Raw genomic sequence first — 21,469 nt, 5'->3', positions numbered from 1 at the left:
AGGAAAGCATTGCTTGTCCTCGTTCTGCATATTCACTGTGCCAGAATTTCAACGAGTGCAACTTTTCACTGCTTCACTGGCACATTACACCATCTTTAGCTGGTATGGTCTACGTCTGTAAAGATTACTGGAGGCTCTGATTTCTTCTTGTTTCTGTATTGGTAATGTTTTCCTTTATTAAAATGGCCAAATGGTTTCTCACACATTTCTCGAAATTCCACTCTGCCCTGAAAAAGAACCACAAAAAGCTTTAAAACAGAACAAAACAGGATTTTATTTTCAGAGAAATTGAGTTAAAGCAAGAGAATAATCTTCTTGCTAGTTTTGATATCATATCTGTTAACAAGAAAGACAAACTTGAATCAAGCTTGGGTGGGATCCAATTTATCAACCATAGTAGATGGTACTACCCCCTAAGACCTTCAGAGATTTTAAGGTGACTAGCTCAGCTGGTTCCTAAAATTCTTACATAGCATAGGTTCTTCAGTTAAACTGTGGCACCAATCTTAGTCTTCATCATGTTTATCCTTAAAAACTGTACCTATCTATTTTGTGCAGACTAAAAAACTATTTTTTAGCTATGTAATGTTATAATCACTGCCTGACTGGGTAGTTTAAAAGTGTCTTAGTAAGGGCATTAAAATAAGGTGACCAGATTTCTTTTTCTGGGAGAGAAAGAAATCTGTCCAACAAACCAGGACTCCTGGAGGATGCCTCTAATGCTGGGTCATAATGAATGAAATGCCTCTGCTGGCCTGATGCTGTAGTTGGGAGCACATCTTCTCTGTTGGGTTGTGAGGTTTGGGAGACGAGCTGAAGAAAGGATGTCTTTTGCTCATGTGTGACTGCGTTTGAAGGGACACAGTCCTAGGGCTGAAAGGGGGAACATTCTGGCTACCAGACAAAAGTTTGGTACAAAGAAAGTCTGAGAGAGATCTGTCTGGACAGTGGGATAAATCCTGGTCAGAGTGGAGCATCTGATTATCTTTCACTGAGGCACAGAAAGGACAACCTTCTTTTCAGTTCCAGCACTTTCTGCCCTGAATATAGAGCATCCTTGAGCATCACAGGGCAGCTTGGTTAGGCAATGCCCAACTACAGCCCCAAATGATTAATGATTTTAGAATTAGTGATTTAGGGGCTTGTGGAATCCTTTGTCTAACTGCAAGAGCTCTCTAGTGCATGTGTAAGATGCATGGTTTCCAAAGCTCTGTTACGTAGCGAAATTGAACTTTAATTATGCTGACAGAGGTTTGTTTCAGTACAGAGGCCATGTCTACTGCCAAATATAAGTTATGTCCTCTAGATAACTTGGAAGAATAACAGCTCTTCGAAGAAAAGTTCCCTGGATTTTTTTTTTTTATTAACAGTTTATTTGCCTGTTTTCCAGGAATTGATGCATTTAAGCTGATTGCCCTTCCCCTCTATGTCAGCCTGTGAAAGGCATATATTTAGCAAATATCTGTCCAACAATTAAACAAAAACAAAGCATTGATAGTAAGAGCATATAATAGTCAGTGTCAGGCAATTTTAATTGATGGTACTGCTAGTCTTACAACCTGATTTCTTTCTATAAGTTCCTCTGTACTCCTGTGTAAAAATCTGGTTTGGGGGGCTTATCTGCTTTTGTTAAAACAGAAGGACTTTGAGTAGTAAGCCTTGAGAAAGATGTGATTTTGCATCCACAAAGAGCGTAACTGGCAAAGGGCTAAAGCTTGGGAAAGGGCTATGCCTCCTGTGTAGGCACAAAAGGTGAAAAGGAAGTGGTTCATTACAGTCATAATTGTGCCGGAGGACAAGTTTCAGAATTTTTTTATGACCTGTTTGGCATTTTGTGCCTACATAAAACAACAATTTGTAAAACGTTCGGTCAAAGGTTACCATGATTTCTGTGATTTCTCCTTTGCTTAACCACTCAAAATCTTTGTGCAGTGTAAGCCATTAACTGGTGTCTCATAGGCACTCCATGTCTTAGGCACTTAATGTCACATGTTTAGCTTATGTTTCCTTACCTCCCTTTCCCACCTTTCTTTTTGTTGACTCTTCAGATTCTTTTTCTTTTGGTTTTATTATTTATTTTTATAATAATTTTTCAGGTTGCCAAAAACGTATTTAGTTTGTTTCTTAACCATGTGAGGTCTAATAAGGAGCAGAATCCTGATTCTGGTAAGATTTACACACATGCTTAGCGTTTAAAGGGCATGCTCAACTTCAACCAAGTAGTTCACTCCCCAGAAGTGGATGGGATTACCTTTGCAGTAGCTACTTATCTTATGCATCTGAAGATTTGCAAGAAAGGACATATCTGACTGCTTCCCAGTTTGTGATTAGGGTTGATCACATTTCTTGGACTAATGGAACTTAGCCATGTCAAACTTTTAGATCTGAGTTAAAGATGCAACTCTTGCTTCTTCCAGTCACACAGTCTTCTGTTTCTCCTCTGCTTGGTGTAGCCATTGCATGCTGAGCAGGTGTAAATACTGCAGGAAGGGCCAAAGAGGGAAGGGGGCCCCACACATTGTGCGTCACTAACCTTCCACTTACATTCCTCAGGTTCCTTTGATAATTCCCCTTTTGCTGAGAATGAGAAGTAGCATAACACCTGTGATATGGAGAAAGAGTGCCACAGATTGAATGTATCTCACTTTAAAGATCATCTCCTGGTATTTAAAAATATGTAGGTGAAGATAGATGTGCTCACTGTTCCAAGTGCCAACTTTGGAAAATTTCTTTATCTTGTTCCTTGATGAATGATTCCTGTTTAGCTACATACTTTAATGTGGACAATATGAATGATATCACTATTGTCTCTGCATAATCCAAGAAAAAAAGTGCACTAAGTAATATAAAGCTCTGGGTGATTTAAGAGAATACAAAACCAGAAGAAAATAGCTGAGTTTAAAATGCTAAGTGCTTGAAAAGAAATTTTAGTCATCTGTGAGCACCAGCTCTTCAGTTGTCATTTTTACATGGGATATTTGCAAGTTGCCTTTAATAATAACTTGACAACTGGATGAAATGTACTGTTTAAATATTAATCATTTCAGTTACACATTAAGCAGTAACATTCTTAATCCAAATATAAATATCCAAACTGTTACAGTGTGCATTTACGCAAGGAGCACAGAGATGACGGGATATATTTTACAAGTGTCAATGAATATATAAAATAGATGATTTATGGTATAACTGTAAATTAGTATCACTGGCAGTAAAGCACTGTCATCTCTTTTGTGGTATCTGTGCCCTAACTTTTAGCAGGAGTCCAGTACCTGTTGTTTTGGTTGCATTTTCTTGCATAAATACAATTCAGTGTTTATATTGTGGCATTTTAGATTTTTCTAAACTGTCCTGTCCAACCTTCAAGATTAAGGTGTTGCCCACTCTTTTCCAAGTATTCTTTTTCATTCCCAATATTGCTGAGCCTGCTATTGGTGTTCCTGGAGGAGGTTTCCAGGTTTCTGGGAACAAAGCAGTTTAATGCTGATGGGAGAAATGGGAAGCGACTGCTGCCCTGTGTGACTATTTTGCCTTTGCATGCTCAAGGAAGAGGAAAACTTCAGTTTGGGCTGTTGTTCTAGTTTGCAGGTGAGGGAAATAGGAGGTATGATTTAGGCTCATGTAATCCCTTTTAAAGATTTCCCGAGCTGTGTGCACTTCTGATGACAGGACCAGCTTTTCTGGAAGGGAGGGTGGAGTCCCAAGGCTTTACTTCCTCAGGCAGAAGGTGGAAATGTAGCTGCCACTCATCCAGTCTGCATCCCAGTCTGTTGGGTACCAAAGTTTGGGCTGTATTATGTTTACTGAGCGGATCATGAAAGCTGGAGGTGAAAAAATAAATTATTTGCCCCAATACCATTTTCTTTCTAAAACTGTAAGGACAGAATACTACAGAAACCTCTAGAAGCTCTTAAAAGAAGTAAATGTGACAGGGAAAAAATACCTAACTCTGGAGTGCCTATTTGATGAGTCATGTACCACTTTACTTTGTACCTACTAACAGAATGCATGTTTGACCTTCCCCTTCCTTGCTCTCCTTGCCTCCTTCTTCTGTGATATCAAAGGAAGCAGCTTTTTGGAAATAAGCTTGCCAGAGAAGAGGTGATTTTATTCACCTCAGTATCTAATGTACAGCTTTATACAGACAGAACTATATACAAACAGGTAAAAACTCTATTTATAACCTAATTTCCTAAAAACCTGTGTAACATCAAAGCTGACTTAAAATATTGCACTTAAATTTTCTGTTAAGGATACTAAAATGAACTGGCCAAAGTGACAGAGCCTGATGTGAACAAGCACTTGCGTCGTTTTCTTACATTTGCTTCTGTCCAATAGCCAGTGATAATTCATCCTTTCTTCCATGGTGCCACTGCTAAGAGTCAGAGCAGACATGAGGTGTCATGAGAGGCACCAAAACATAAGGTTAGGATTGCACTTAGTTTTATCCTATAAACTTATACAATGTGCATCAAAATCTAACTTACATAAAAAGTCAATATGGGCTAATATCTACAGTGGCACAACTGGGAAGGATTTTTGCATGTTACTGTTATTAATGCCTTGTGTGACAGGATGGTTCATTTTGGCAGAATGTTTATCCAGCTGAAAGGTTTATCAAATGTTAAAGGGACCCAATCTCTTAATAGAATATAGGGATTTAATTTGAATATGAGAATTGAATGTCTTATTTTTGGTGCCTATTTCTGTAAATAGATGGATTTTAGAACAGTACGATTTTGAAATTTTGCTGTTTGGGCTACTCAGTTTTGCTCATGAGCCAGTCCTGTAAAATGTATTAATGCCAGGCATTTTCATATGGCTGTATCCTAGTAACATTGAATACAAATGGATGGTAGTTGCTGCACAGTACTGGTAACTGATGTAATACATACTGATAACAGTTGCCTGTGAGAATGTATAGAATAGAATTTGTATAGACTAAAAACGCAGTGTGGAATCAACTTTTTGATATAAAATGGTTTTAATTAATTTTTTTTTAAGCCAGAAAATTATATTATATATCTATTTGGAATGAAAACTTCCACTTTGGTGTTTCTGATGGAATTTTCTAATGCAAATCAATTCCCCTGCCTGAATCAGTTGGTGAAAAAACTTTCAGTGCTAAGTTTGCTATCACATCTTATTTAGAAAATCTAATTTTTATTAATTCCTGGTATTTTTGTGTGTATTTGTAACTCAGAACTGATCTTATCAGCAATACACAGTCGTGGTTATCTAATGCCATTCTGTGCTGTCAGCCAAGTACTGTGGCATGGGAAGACCATGTTACATAGCCACTAAGGTGTCCCTTGGGATTCTTCCATTCAGATTCTGCTGTTGATCTATTTGTGAGAGCTGACATGGTTCAGGGTACCTTTAGTTTGAAAGAATAGTCCTGGGTGATAATACAAACTGTTCTCATTTTTGGCATGTTTTTCAGTTAATATAAGTAAAATTTTAGGCACTTCATTTCATAAACCTGTCATCTAGACCTCCAAACATGTAAGTCCATAAATGTATGTTTTTCTGCCAGTAATGTTGTCTGTCCTTCTACAGATTGCCAGGGCTGTTGCTGCTCCTTCAGTGCGAACTGCCCTTTGCATTCTCTCCCTGTGTTTCCTGAGAGGCAGAGGCCAGCAGGCACAACCCTTCTCACTGTGCCATCCCCTGCCCCTCCGCGCTGCGCAGGCTGGGCAGCGTGGGTATCCATGTGGAGGCTCTAGTTCCCTACAGGTCAAGCTCTTTTTCTCCTTCTCCTAAGAAAGCACTGTAGTTGCTGTCTCAGGCTTGCTCAAAGGATGCCTTCTGCAAAAGTTTAAAGGCAGTCATGAAGTGTTAGGTAAAACATATTAGTCAGCAGCAACACTGTTCCCCTGAGATAGGGGAGCAAGAAACTGCCAGTAACTTAGTTCTTGCACGATGTTGTTATCTGCAGCCAGGTTCTAGCTGCTTCTCATTCCTCCACCCTGGAAAAACTGAACTGCTTCTGGCAGAGTGGGTTGCCTGAAGACAGGTGAATCAGAGAGGGTGTTGCCTATCCAAAAATTTTAAGAAAAAGCATACTGATCATAAATTAGATTGGAGGTAGGGAGAAGAAAAGGATATTTTTCATTTTTGCAGTTGGAGGTAGAACATTGTACACTGTTCATGATTTAAGGGTTTTTTCTGCGTCCTGCGTCTAAGTTACTGAACAAAAGGCATGCTATGAGTGACAAAGCCTCTGGTGCAGGGACCAGAACCATCCATCCCATCTTGACCACTGTGTTACAAAGCCTCTTTCTCCCTTTTTTTCCCTTTGACTGAATTGATTTTTGAATTCTGCTTCGCTTGGTGTAGAACAGCTTCAGCAGGACATGTGGAGACTGTCCCATCCTGAAAGAGCCAGTGGACTGATAGTTAAGATCTGTCATGCTAAGGAATATGTAAGCACAAGGCTATTTTGTACACAGGGCCAGGCACTGGTCTCTCCCAGAGCTACATCAGTTTGTGGACCTAGCCTTAAGTACTGTTATTACTGGATTTAGTCTCCTACCAGACTGGAGCTGCTAAAGTTACACTGGTTCCCATTGTCATACAAAGCTGTTATGGGAAATGAAGGCTGTCACAATGCAAATACTGGTTCCCGGGTAAGCTTTTTGCGGCTGTGGTATGGAGTGATGGCAAGAGTTGCTAGACAGGTTTCATACCAGTGGAACAGTTTCCTCTGCCTATGCAGATGGGATTCTCAAGTCTTGGCTCAGCTAGCTATTTGTCGGAACAGTACAAAGTGATATGAAGACAATAAGGGACTTGCTGCTTTTGTTTCTAATGATGCATGTTAGTGAGAGAAACTAGTGCTTATTTAATGGAGTTGCCTTTTCCTTCAGAAAAAAAACAGCTCTTGTGGGGACCTATTGTCTCCCTTGTAGGAAAAGCAAAGAATAATAGTGAATAATGTTATTTGCCTATTTCTTTGCTCTGTGGATCCTCAGGAATGTTCTCTGTGAGAGAAAATGTAGAAGAGTATTACTGCAATATAAAATGTCTTGTTTTGGAATAGGATATCAGGTATGTTGACTTGATGATCCTAAACTAACAGTGTTGCAAATAAAAATGCATGGAGCAAATAAAATGAAGTTTCATATATGTAAGGATTTTCTTGCTTTTATCGATAGTAAACAACCTAAGGGAAATAAATTTTCTGTTAGCTTGTAACTAGCACACCTTGAGTTATTTTACCTTCCTTTTACATGTCAACTTTAGGGGTATTTTAAATTGGACTTTAATCCTTCTCCAAATAAACCCTATTCACTTTCTTTTCTAGTTCTTAAACACAACAGAGGAGGAAGGTTGACAAACATAAGTGAAATTAAATAAAGTATGACAGCCTGTCCTCCTTCCCCATTTCTGTATGCAAAGGTGATTCTGATGAAAGACTTGGTTAGTGAACTTAGTGCTGCACCTTATCAGTGACAAGTCTCATTCTCACAGATTGTTTCAAGCAACTGTAGACATGTGAATATTGTGCTATGTGCTATTCACATGTAGGCATGTGAATATGTGAAGGGAAGTCATGGTTAGATTAGTATCCAGAAAAAAGTGCCCCTGAGATTATGCATGCCATCATCACTTGCTGCTGCACTTGCCAGCTCCATATTCATGGCTCGTGTTTAGCTTATTTTGCTCCCTGTACTGCTGGATTTGTTATTAAAAACATTTGGCATTATTAGAGTTCACTATCTTCTTCCTAACCTACAGTACTAAACATGTTAGTGGACAATTTTCTTACCTACCTCAGGATATTACCTGTATTCTCAAAAATTCACAAAGCAGGTTGAAGGGATATGGAGGATGGGAAATGCAGTTTGTCTACAGTGACTATGCCTACACACTGACTCCTCAAGAGTGTGTGAGAAAGACCTTAAGGTCAGATTCCCCAGGCAGATTTTTTTATTTTTTTAGTGGGCAAAAGCAGCAGTGTGGTGGTCTTTTCTGTGAGATGCTGCATACTTCAAAAGGTGGGTTTCTTCTGAGAATTTAACTTCCTCCAGGGCCTTTTGGTTGGAGACAAGGGCTTTTGCACAAGGTGCTAACCACTTACTAAGGCAGACCAGTGGCAGGTAAATTTTTGGAGATGGAATTCACTTCCTGTGGTAGGAAAGACAGTTTGCCCTCATGTGGAAGGATACTTTCTTCTCTAACCGAAAGTCCACTTTATTTGATGTAGAATTGACTCAATTATTTTTATTCACCCATTTACCTTAAAAAACTATTTACTGTTTAAACAATACAGAACAGTTTTATCTGACTACTGCTTCAGTTTGCATATTATTTAAAGTCACTATGGTATCTTAAGGGTCTTCCCTAAACCCACACTAGGTGTTAAGAAAATAATTTTATAGGTGCCACAATACCTAATCACTGTACAATGTTAAAGTAACAACACTTCTGCATAAGAGCTCTAGAACACATACCTTAGAGGATCATGTATTTTAACCACTTACCATATAGTGAGAAGTCCTAACTTTCCTGAAGATTGACTGTAAAAATTAAAGTTATAGTCAAATTTTCATGATCTGTGAAGTTCATACAGTGCTAGATGTTAAAAAGACCAATTGTATTTCTCTGCAGGCAGAATCCTAGTTGTCTCAAATGAGATGTTTGATGTAACTTGATTTTGTCTTTACTGAAATAGTTTAAATTCAGTAGGCTGATATGTATGAAGGTGTAATTTTTTACTTACACTTTTTACTTAATGGTTGTGTATTATTTTACTCAGAATATTGGCTCTCTCTCTCCCTCCCCTCCCCTCCCCTGCTTTTACATGAGAAAATTTCTACCCAGGATGCAAACCAACTAAAACTAACAGTTAATTTCAAGGAAAACTCCTAAAAAATTAAACATAGTGCAATTAATCTGATTTCCATGTATTCATCCTGCCATATTTCAGAGTTGCTGCTTTTAGCTTCATGCAGTGTATGGCATTCAGGAAAAATGAACTGACGTTTCTTTACATCTTGTCAAGCTCTCATGCACTCTCTTACTCCTGATCATTGGCCCCAGTATCCCAGCACTGGAGCAACCAGGCAGCAATCTGCTTATCTGGCTGGCAGCTGTAATCTTTGTGCATATCTTGCAGCTCGCTCAGGAATAGGGACTAGGTGGTTTCTGCCTCTCTTATGTTTTCTGTGACTTCCGCCTCCTGTTCTTGTGGCTGTCCTGCTGCAGAACAGACTGCCTCTTCTGAGTTTTCTTCCTGCATCCCCTCAAGAGGAGCTGCTTCTTCCTCCACCAACTGGGTCAACCTCCACTTCCATTGTTTCCTCTTGACTGCAGGAGTGTCTGTTATGGTTAGGGTTGTGTCTCTGGTTTAGCCACAGCATCCATTTGTATGTCCTTAGATCCAGAGACACTCTTGCTCCTTCCAGGGTGTTGGACACAGGCCTGGTAGTCATAGGCCAGGCCCCAACACAGCACCAAAAGTCTCAGTGTCTTTGGTGTAAGCAAGACATCCTTCCTTCAGTCTGCCATTTCAGCAGGATTCTGTGCTTGTTCAGGTGTAAACTCCCAGGCCATCAGAGGTGAAAATTGCTCTAGGCAACTTCCCAAATTCTCCCACACACCTTCCTACCCAGGAATTTGCTGCCTCAGAGCATCTCCTGTGTGCCATCCCCAGCTGGTTGGTTACTGGAGGTCCCACAGAGATTTGAACTTGGATCACTGGATTCAGAGTCTGAGGATGGTCTTGTAGACGACTACTACTACTACTACTACTACTACTACTACTTGTAGACTACTAAGGCAAGTGGACCACCACTGATGGAAAAAGGAGTGTCCATTATCTAAGGGAATTAGCAGTGGTGGAGGTGGTCTACAGCAAGCAAAGATCTGGATGATGTCCATTGCACATGGGCCATGTGGCAGAGGTTAGTACAGTACGCACCAGCGTAATATGCCAGCACCTTGGTGATGATGGACTGGCCAGATATCAACTGTGGAGAAACTGTCCCACTAGCTCCGGCAATTCAGAGAATCTCTCTTCCTCCGCAACCCTGTGGGCCTGCATCTTGGCTGTGGCTAGAGTGTCCCACCAGGTTCGGTGACTTGAAGAGAGTATCTTTTCTTCCTTGCCCCAACAGCCAGCGTCTCAGCTGTCAAGGGTGCTGAAGTAGGTGACAGTGCCTTAACTGTATGTCGTGCTGTGTTGCCACTTGTTTTTCAAGGCCCAGGATGATGGTTTGGGTGGTGGCATAGGCTGCAGGGTACATTTCTAGCCACCTGCTAGTTGCCTCCGCCACGGGAAGCACATAGCACTTGCCCTGGTGGCAGGTTCACAGTGGTGGTCTGATGTAATCGATCTGCTGGGCCTCCTCATATTGATATTGATTACGACACATGTTTCACATTCATGGGTAGCCTGTGCAGTAGCTTCAATTGTCACATACACAACTTGATCAAGAGCCCATCTGTATGCTGCATCTCTCGCAAGGTGACCTTAGAGACATGTTTCATGGGCCCATTGAGCTAGAAATAATAGCTCACCTTTTCATTCCCAGTCCAGGTCCACCTGAGCCACTTCATTTCCGGCAGCCTGATCTGTCTGCTCATTGTTTAGGTAATCTTTGGTGGTGCAGCTCTTGGGCATGTGAGCATCTACATGATGTATATGCACATCATGATGTAGATGTATTCTCAAAGCATATCTCATTAATTTGTAAATATGTATGGAATAAAGCATCCCTGTCTTACGCAACTCTCCTGCCCCCTGCTTTTTGTTTGTTTGTTTGTTTGATTTCTTTGTTTCTCTTTGCATTAATAAAATTTCACTTCTTGAATAATTCATCAGCATTTGTTTTCCCCATTTTTGCAAAAATAGCTGCATGAAAGCATAGCTGTGTATACCCGTTACAATTTTGGTTGCTGCTCTACTTCATCTTCACTCAAGCAAACATGCTGAAAGGGTTTCTGAAGACATTGGCAATGGAAGGGCAGTGGGAAAGCTCACAGCCTAATCTGTGTCTTCCATGAGTGTAAAAGCGATAAACTGAGTAAAAAATTGAACTCAATAGAGTTGCAACTTCCAGTTTTCAAAAAGACTCGACACGCGTTTCTCAATGGATGCAAAGTAGTTTTGCAAACCAGCTTGAATTGAGGTGAGTAGCACATCTAAAATGGTTGTGTTTAAAAAAGTGTGCGTATATATGTGTGTGTACAAATATATATAAAAACTTCTGCTCCTAAAAAATCTTCTTCCTTTGTAGTTGAAACTGCTGCTATGTTGCCTGGCAGAAAACTGGTGTTCTGTGTAATTTTTTCCCCATTGTTGTTGTATTTTAGAAAGGTCGTAGGAAGATTGCTGCTGCTGTTACTTTTTAATTCATAGAGATAGTTAAGAATATGTAAATATTTGCAAATTAATTATCCATATCATCCTTGTGGCTTGTTAGCATATTTCATGGTGCAAATAGCATCAGTAATTTTCCAGAGAAAATGAAAATAAGGTCACTGAGATGATTCCGATTCTGCTTTCATTGCAGAAATTATATTTACATTTATCCTTTGGAAAGAAGCTATTACTAGTTTTCAGTAAGTCAAGAAAAATAGTCTGAGCAAGGAATCATGTGAGCGATTAGCATTTCAGAAACTCCTCGTTCACTATGTTTAACCAAAAAAATCTGGGTTTCCACAAAGACTTTTGGTATCTCTCACTCAATTCTTCTACAACAGTAGGAAAAGCTTTACAGTATGATTAGTGTATTGTAAGTAACATTATAGAATGACTTTTGAGTTTTGAGAGAAGATGTTGAAATACCTCAAGTATATTTTTTAAAGTGTTTCATATTTGCAGCCAGTTGTTCTTTAGATTATATTTCTGTGATAACTGTGACTTGACTTGTCCATGGCACGGTCAAAAACTACTCAATGTACGAAAGGGCTAATTTTGAACTTGCTATGTGAACCAGATATCAAATTTCCTAATTTCTTTTTGATCAAAATACTGACTGTAACAGCATCAAAGATTTAGTGGCTAGTGTTTGCTATATAAATAGTTGGCTGGCTCCTATCAAGATCAGAGGTTCAGACTTGAAATGAATTAGCTTTTTGTAATGCTGCTTTTTGCAGGCTACAAAAGAGAAGAGATATGTATGGGATAATTTTAAAATGGCAAGTCTCAGTGTTATTATAGAAAGTCTGAGAAGAGTTCTTCATACCCAACTACAGCCATCTTGTTATGCACGCTTGATTCCCATTCCCTGAATTAGCAAGACACTCATGGTAGGCATGCGGCTTTCAGGCTAGTGTGGCACATATCTTGGGTCAATGATTTTTGTTTTCTTAACAAACTGTCCAGTATTTGTTGAAAAGAAGTCGTCTTCAGTTGAATTCTATTTGAATTCATTAAAATTGTAATTATTTTAATTAGAGATTGTTACATCTGCCTTTTTTGACAACCTGGAATTTTTCTTCTGATAAGCAGGTGTTGCCCTCTTCTGGTGAATGCAGTAAACTTTTGCTAATATAAGGAAAGGCTGCTGAGGGTGGTTATGTATGTGTCTGAAACTTCATGATGGTTCTTTTTTTCCCTCTTTTTTTTAATGTCTGAAACAAAAGCTGAAAATTCAAGAGAATCAGCTGCAACAACCATTTCTGGTAAGAAAATCAGGACTTTACTGCATACTGCAATGTTTTTTATTTCCTGTTAGGTAAATCTGCTTTTAATCTGAGGTAATGCAGAAAAGTTGTAATGTAAATGAGTTCTCACATTTAATGTTTTCATTGCTTATTTTTTGAAGAGAAAAATAATTTCTTCGTTCTACTTTGTAATGAAATAGCTTACCTCACAGGATCGCTCATGGTTTGTGGCAGTGATGCTTGGGGATAAAGTAGGTACAAGTTGCTTGATCAGGAGCCTTTTGCCCAGTAACCTAAACAGCGAACAGTTTGCCAAGGTGGCAGAGGAGGATGACTGTAGTGAGAGAGCTCCCTTACGTCTCCTCCCACCCTAGCAGATGTGCATATGTCATTTCGTGCAGTGTGGTATACTGCACACACACACATGCACACACGCGCACACACACCAGACTAGTAACTTCTGGGACCAGAGGTGATGAACATCATCTGTGAAAGCATTTTTAAAAAATGAAGAATGTAGACACACAGAATTAGCTGTGTGAAAGCCAGTTGGTTTCTTGCTTAATGTATACTGACATATTGTGCTCTGGAGAAAAGAAATAATACAGACACAAACACACATGCTTTTGTTCTTTTCCAGATACAATCTTTCTCTGCGAATGGTTCATCTTTAACACTGCAGCCAATTCACTATTTGTTGTAGTTTATACCAAGCCAAATAATACAGATGAAGTCAGCACTTTAGTTTTCACTCTGATTCCTCATATTTTGGCTGCTTGTTAGTTGTCTTAGAAAATCAGTTGTCTTCACGATTGTTACTTGTTGTGGTTTAACCCTAGCCAGCAACTTAGCACCAGGCAGCCGCTTCGCTCACTTCCTCCCCACCCAGTGGGATGGGGGAGAGAATCAGAAAAAAACCCAAACTCGTGGGTTGAGGTGAAGACAGTTTAATAGGACAGAAAAGGAAAATAATAATTATAATGATAATAATAATATAACAATAATAATAATAAAAGAATTAGAATATACAAAACAAGTGATGCACAATGCAGTTGCTCACCACTTGCTGACCGATGCCCAGTCAGTTCCCGAGCAGCGATCCGCCTCCCTGGCCAACTCCTCCCAGTTTATATACTGGGCATGACATCACATGGTATAGAATATCCCTTTGGCCAGTTTGGGTCAACTGTCCTGGCTGTGTCCCCTCCTAACTTCTTGTGCCCCTCCAGCCTTCTTGCTGGCTGGGCATGAGAAGCTGAAAAATCCTTGACTTGGTCTAAACACTACTTAGCAACAACTGAAAACATCAGTGTGTTATCAACATGCTTCTCATACTGAACCCAAAACATAACACTATACCAGCTACTAGAAAGAAAATTAACTCTATCCCAGCTGAAACCAGGACATTACTTAAGAACAAAATATGCTTAGCTTTTATTCCGAGTATGGAATTAAGAGGGTGCTTTTAAAAAGGCTCAAAATGACTAGTCTAGTTGAAATAAATATATCAGAAAGAAAAGCTCCCTTCCCCTTTCCATGTAATGAAGTAGATTGTTTTTTTTTTTTCCTTGATATGCAACTATCTTTTTGCAGAGCCACAAACTTTTCTTTATTATACTTTGGATATTGCTTCTACTAATGACAGTTATGCTTTTAGTAGAGAAGTTTGAAAAGCGTAGTGTTCTTCTGTTATGAAGCTGCTCTGGCCCATTTTAAAAAAGTCACTAAGTTGTCGTGTTGGAGTGATATAAAGTGGTCCTCTAACTACTTTGTATTCCTGCACTGACACCTAAAATATACTTACTAAGCACATCCTTCCTGAGCAATCTTTAAATTTTCTTCTGTTGTCTTAATGTAATTTTCTTTTTTTTTTTTTGATGTAGCTGAAAAAAATTGCATCCTCACACTATTTTATTTATATATGGTTATTGGCAAAAATAGTTTTTTTAGAAAGACAGTTTGCCAAAGCCAGTGTGCCATCTCTGCTCATGAGTATTGTGGTTTCATGCAGGAAAAGGTCCTTGGGGCTACGCAGTTACTGCTGTTGGATATGCCAAATTCATCTGCATCTTCTAAAAGAATGAAACCAGTAAAAGGAACTTATCTGAAGGAACTCGATTACCAGTTGTTTGTGTTCAGATACTCAGATTTTTAAAATAATATGAACACTATTTCAAATATTTATATTGAAATAACGTGAACATTAACAAGTACTGCAGTTGTTCTTAAAATGGAAATTAGATAAATAATATTCAGTTCCTGTTCAACATTTTGCATGCTTGATCCTTTTTCTCCAAAATTCATAGAAATAAAATACTATATTAATACAGTTTTTACTTCTTTTCTCTTTTTTTTTCCTGCCAGAATCCTCTATTGTTACTTTTATCATCTATCCTGTTAATCCTTCAGGCAAGATTTTATTGATGTTTCTCTTATTTAGATTTAGTTAGATTTAGATTTTCTTAGATTTTTTAGATTTTTATTTTATTTTTATTGTTTTTACTGTTATTAATTTTTCTTCCTCAGATATGACTTCAGAGGAGACTACACAAACTGCAGGTGAGAATTACCATGAAGAGAGTAAAGTCTGAAGGGAGATGTTTGTTGCATTCATGAAAGTTTGCTTTTTTTTTTTTAAATAACCGGGATTTGTTTAGTCAAAATGCGAACTTAAAATTTGTATTGATGTGAACTTAAAATTTGTATTTATGTCCAGTGTGTATTTTAAGTCTGCATGGGTAGGGTTTTGAAGTGCATTTAGCTGACACTGAGCTGTTAACCTTGCTTTTTTATTCAAAATATTACATTGCTTACCAAAGCCCAAACTGGGCATATTTATTTTTAACAAGTACGTAGTTTTTTGGTATATCTGTAGATAGAATGTTTTCTGTACTTTCTGATACTGTTTAAAGTATTTTACAGAACTAAAATGTACACCCCATTCCTTGAAGACACTTAGATGATACATGTTCTAGCAGTGAGCTGCCAAATAGGATCAGTGAAGACTCAATCAGAAGAACTTGCTACCCCCTTTTTTTCCTGATGTTTGCATTTGAAAACAAGGAGTAGGTTCATCCCATATCAGTACAGATACCTACATGTCTGTATATGAACTAGACATCCTGCTGTTCTTCATAGTTGGTGGAGAGAAAGACACATTTTTAGGACATCTTATGCTGAAGTGCCCATGTAGAATAGGTTAAATGGGAATGACTCACACCTTAAAAGCACCACTTTCTCCACTGAATAATAGGGAGCCTAAGGTAACTGGCTCATATTGGGACATAAACATTTGATTGGATGGATTTCACTCCTAATGCTGCTTTTTCATTTCCCTTGCTGAAAGTAACTTAATTCCCGAATGGTCATGTGTTCACACTTCTCCTGGGAAGACAGGGTCTAAAGTAGAAATTAGGAAACTTATTTTTGTGACATGTATTTCATAGGCTTTTTAAGTGAAAAAGTAAAAACTTAATTTTAAAACTTTTTTTTTTTATAACAGAAGCTCTCAACATCACTGATTATTACTCCACCATAACACCAGGTAGGATTCATATATCACCACTAATCTTCTTTTATGCCCCTCAAAATTTAAGTGTGTGTGAGTTCAGGAGGTCTGCTCCCAAATATTTTTAATAGGATCTTTTTTCTTGGTATTATGGTGTGTCATATTAGCAGTCTGCCGTACTTCGCATTGATGTCCAGTCTGATAGAAGGTCTAATTCTGCAATGCTTGTCTAGATGGCCGCCTATAGAAGAGTTCGGTTATTTTCTAAGTCAGAGCAGCAGGTTACCACAAAGATGTAAGAAAAACAATCTCAGGGACCATGTTTACTTAAAAAAAAAGAATTCTCATGCTTTTTAGTAGATCGAAGCCAGTCACGATGTTCTCCAGGCAGGTCCAGTCTATAGGAGTAGGCTGAATTTAATTTTTTTTTATTATCCATGTAGGAGCCTGGAAGACCAATTAGAATGTATTTGCACTGAATTAGTGTGAGTGGTGGAACTGGCTTGGAGCCATACTGGCTAGTGTAATTTGACTGTGTGAATGTGACCTGCGGGAAGTTTGCAGCTATGTTATCTGATGATCTTTGGGGGCTGGAAGCACTAGTGATTTTTGATCACTCTTTTATCCTCCACACTGCTTATCTATTTTGTGCATTTTGGTGGCATGCAGAGATCCTAAGCAAGACTAGGTGGCACACAAATAGATACTCTGTAAAGAAAAAGAGGCTGATGTTACTCTTTACTTTGTGTTACTCCTGGATTTTTTGTTGGGTTTTTATAAGTGTTGTTTTTTATGTAGTTGATAATTTTGACAAGTTCAGTTATTTATAAACATGTTATTTCTTTAACGATTGTTTAAAAAAAAAAAAAAGTGCTGCTACAATTTTACTATTTCACTGACAAGTGCCAACACAAAAGGGAAGGCAAATTTATTCAAATCTAAATTGCTGTCTGAAAAAATAATTTTTTTCTAATAATTTGAATACGGCCACCAGCTCATGATCTGTACCCTTGCGATGGCTGTGTGTTGATGGTGATAAAATTGATGAAGCATCAAGCTGTAACAGGCAAATATTTGTACCACAGAAAAAGTAAAAAAGTAAAAAAAATTCCCATCTCATTTGCTACTAGCTAATGATAACAGCAGAGAAAATAGCATTTGTTTTTCCATTAATGGAGGCCAATCTATCTGCTTAAGTAGGGAAGGTTGTGCTGCCACACTGTTTTTATGAACAAGTGTAGGAGTTTTGTCTTGGATGCAAATATCTTTCCGGTCCTTTATTTTGATTTTATGCAACAGAGCCATCTTAATTTGGGATCGGGATTAATTTGAGATTTTCTTTGCAGTGTAGGTAGTATTAAAAATATGGGAGCAGCCAAAAGCTTGCTGTAACTAAGTGAAGACATGTTCTACTAGAAGAGAGTATACATTTGCTGTCATCGTAGTTTGAATTCTATCGCGTAGAACAGTTTTAGTTTCATGCTATCCTAAGTAGCTGTAGTAGGATCCTCAGAAGCAGATAATGTGCTACCTAGTGACTGAATACTGTGATATTTGAAAAGTTTATTTAGGGTATGCTGATTTCTGTTTTATTTGGATTAAAAAAAAAAAAAAAGAAAAAATAGAGACTACTTGCATGTAGGTCTTCTGTGGAAACTGTTACAGAAAATTATTCAAAATTAATCAATCGAAACCAGAATGTTTCACTCTGAATATTAAGTCTTGGAAAATGTCATGGTAAGTACCCTAGGGAAGTGAAGCCTAGACAGTATGTGAAATATTTCTAAAAGGTAAAGACCTTTACATTTAAAACATTGAAATGATTGTAAATATGTATGTTTGTCAGTACTGGGTTTAAGTTCAACTCTTCTACTCACTAGATTTTTTTTTTTTCCCCAAAGAAATTATAGCAGGAGAAACTATTTTATGCAACATAACACCTGTCTGTAATTTTTCAGGTTAGTGGTTTTCTTTTTCCTTTTTTTCTTACAAAAAACATGTCCAACTATTTTCTATTCTGTGTAATGAGGCAACATTTAGTTGCTATATAAAAGCTAGCTCAGTAATAAAATTTCTTCCGAATTTAGAGAGATTTTGTATAACTTCTAAAAAATTAATATAAAGTATGGGGGTTTTAATTTAAAAGTTGTGCTTAGTCTATTGTAGTTTTGATCTTTGGTTTCTTATCAAAGGATACACAGTTGCAGATAAGAATTACAAACCTGAGAAAACAAGAAACTAGTATGCTATGGTAGATGCTAATGCCTGCCATATTGAGCCTACCTCTGTATCGGGAATAGAAGCTGAAATAGTGTTTAGAAGAATTACTGTAAAAGCCTGCATGTATTTTAAAAGCATAATGTGACAAAACAGACAGACAAAAGAAAATGGAAAGGGCAGTGATATTCCCTTTATGTGCATTAACAAAAACATAGTAAAAGAAGATTTTGTTGATAACATTGCTGCCTTCCAAAATGCTTTGATAAATGGCTTCTGTGAGAATACTTAAGAAAATGAAGTCACTTCTGCTGAGTAGCCATATGCTGAGTACTTTATAGATTAGGAAGAGGCAGAATAAAGTATCTGCCCCACCCCCTGTCTATACAGTTTCCCTGCTGGTTGACACAGTAAATTGCTAGATGATTTGGGTGATGTCATGTATGCATTCCTGTATGGGTCTTTCTCTGTAGCCTGCACTGAATGTGTGGCTACAGGAAGAGAAGTATCATAGAAGTTCGTTTTTGTCTCCACAGTGGGCCTACCAGCTCTCAAGGACTGTTGAATGATGCTCTGAATTATGGTATCCTGAAAGTTCTTTAGTCCCCAAGGGAATAATTTTCAGAATATTGCTTTGCCTATACCCACACATTTTATTCTTGTGGGAGTTGGAGTTGTATTAATAGTAATGTGCAGTGCAGTTCTTCTGTTTTGAGATAAAAAAAAAAAGGACTAGAAGGAATTTAGAGACAGCCAACAAAAATAAATATAAAGAAAATAATGAAGCTATTGGACTAGTTCATTTGTGGAAATAGTAAGTGAAGAGGTAGAAGAAGAATTGCAAAAATAGTGAATTATCAGAAAAGCTAGTATAAGTGTTCTTACTTCCCTTCTGTTGTAACACAAGACAGTGAATTTTTAAATTCTCAAATAATTTTACATCATGTGGTTTAGTGTTGATTTTCTTAACTTTTTTGCCTTTTGGTTTTAGTGTTCTATGTGGGCAAGGTAAAACTTCAGGCAAGTGAAGAAAGTAACACGTCACTAAATGTAGAAATAGTAAGTGTTCTCTCTTTTAAAACTTTATTGTAAGGAAGGTTGAAATGAGTTTCTTTGTCTACACTTAAAATACTGATACCCTAACATGATTCTTATTATGTTTTCTATAGTTTTATTTTATTTCAAATACAGTTTGCAGTACAAGTTAATATTTGCAGTGGATGGATTTACTCTCTCTCTCTCTTAAACAGCTGCTTTGCACCTAAATTTTAGAGTTCCAGCTAAGTAAACTTCCTACATTAAGGGCCTATATTCTCTATATAGCCACTGAAAGGAGGGGGAAGCCCTGGGAAGTCTGGAGAGAGGAACTGCCTAATTAAGAGTCTACATTTAGGCATACAGGATTTTCCTTGAGAAGGGCAACAAAGCTGGTGAAGGGACTGGAGCACTAGTCTTATGAGGAGCAGCTGAGGGAACTGGGATTGTTTAGCCTGGAGAAAAGGAGGCTGAGGGGAGACCTTATTGCTCTCTACAACTACCTGAAAGGAGGCTGTAGCAAGGTGAGGGTCAGTTTCTTCCCCGAAGTAACAAGTGATGGGATGAGAGGAAATGGCCTCAAGTTGCTCCAGGGGAGGTTTAGGGTGGATATTAGGAACAATTTCTTTACTGAAAGGGTTGTCAGGCATTGGAACAGGCTGCCCAGGGAAGTGGTGGAGTCACCATCCCTGGAGGTGTTCAAAAAACATGTAGATGTGGCACTTCAGGACATGGTTTAGTGGGCATGGTGGTGTTGGGTTGATGGTTGGACTGGATGATCTTAAAGGTCTTTTCCAACCTAAACGATTCTATGATTCCTTTGGAGATTAATTTAGGCACTTTACTTTAGAAGGTGAGCATCATTAGATGGCAACAGTGTGGACATAAATTAAGTTGGATTGCATCCTGGGAATAATTCATGTTGAGACTGTTATAAATAGGGTATCGTTCTATGCTTTTTGATATGTGGTTAATCAGTTATTAATTTTGCAATAGGCCTATGTGACACAAGTGTGTCCACTTACACAACACAACAGAGGTTTAAGAGAATGATACCAGGCAAAGCAAGGACCACAGAGATCATTCAGTATCAAGATAATACTATGAGGATGAGAATGTTTAGTCATTATAAATGGAAAACTGAAGGGAGTACAAAAAAAAGGACATTAGCTTGTAAAGGACTTTGTATCTTTCTCCTACACATCCCTGTCTGCGCTCAGGCTTAGATTTTACATGCCAATCTCTGCAAGCATGAGAGCAGTCAGCAAAATCACTGCAGAGAGCTACTGCACAGCTGCACATGGAGCATTGAGTTCAGGCAAAAGCAAGCCACCTCTGCATTGTGTTGCGTTTCAGTGGTGATAATGCCTGCTGAAACTGTCCTAGCGTATTAACATTGTGCCTACAGCTATTGGAAAAAATGGGTTTCCTGTCTCTTAAACTCTTTTACTTTTTAGCAGAATATTTCTAAGATAATGTCAATACTATATATGTTAGATGTTTTCATCGTGGTGCTCGCTGCTTGCATGAAATGTAAAAATAAGTGGTAATGGTGGCAACCAGAAGAATGTAAGAATGCAGTTCTATAAAGGGCCTTTAGATAAACCTTAGTGTATCCCCTGGCCCTAAGGCTAGATCATATATATTTAGATCATTCCTACCATGTCTTTCACCTCAGTTCTTGACTTCTTACTCCCAGGATTCTATGCTGTCTGTTACTTATGTCTATTATGGAGCTTGTCCCATTGCTCCACTTACAGTTAGAAAGTTTGTTCAGTGTCTGGTCTAAGCTGTCTTTGTTGCAAACTAAGCCAAATTCCCCTTTTTCCAACATGAGATATGGTGAGGTCACTATCGTCTTGCCCATATCTTTCACAAATCAGATCCAGTTATTCGGTCTATACTAGATGAGCCAATTCCTTCCATAAGTTGTGACAACAGCGTCATGGTAAATATTTGTTGAAGTGTAGTCATGAGAAAATGTGCTTCTTATCTTTAGAATTTCAGACTGTTAAAATGTGTGAAGTAAACATGTTTCTTTTAAGGCTAAAAGTTACTGGGTTTACTTAGCTGTGGAATCTTTGTTTCTAACAG

The 21,469-nt window shown here is 38.2% G+C and overlaps 1 protein-coding gene across 4 annotated transcripts in view; it reads left to right on the top strand.

Moving 5' to 3' along the window:
- Positions 1-21,469, top strand: part of ADGRG2 (adhesion G protein-coupled receptor G2) — a 62,622-nt gene that overhangs the window by 18,937 nt on the left and 22,216 nt on the right. For 2 of the 4 annotated variants that reach the window (XM_052794753.1, XM_052794754.1), the window contains exons 4-9: positions 11,244-11,285; positions 12,595-12,633; positions 15,142-15,174; positions 16,118-16,159; positions 18,025-18,081; positions 19,332-19,399. In XM_052794753.1, the coding sequence (XP_052650713.1) occupies positions 11,244-11,285; positions 12,595-12,633; positions 15,142-15,174; positions 16,118-16,159; positions 18,025-18,081; positions 19,332-19,399 (281 nt within the window). The remainder of the gene's footprint in view (positions 1-11,243; positions 11,286-12,594; positions 12,634-15,141; positions 15,175-16,117; positions 16,160-18,024; positions 18,082-19,331; positions 19,400-21,469) is intronic. The other 2 variants (XM_052794755.1, XM_052794756.1) reach the window with 2 other exon arrangements.

Source organism: Harpia harpyja, chromosome 8 (genome assembly GCF_026419915.1).
Source record: "Harpia harpyja isolate bHarHar1 chromosome 8, bHarHar1 primary haplotype, whole genome shotgun sequence".
Classification (NCBI taxonomy): domain Eukaryota; kingdom Metazoa; phylum Chordata; class Aves; order Accipitriformes; family Accipitridae; genus Harpia; species Harpia harpyja.
This window is presented reverse-complemented; position numbering and strand designations above follow the sequence as displayed.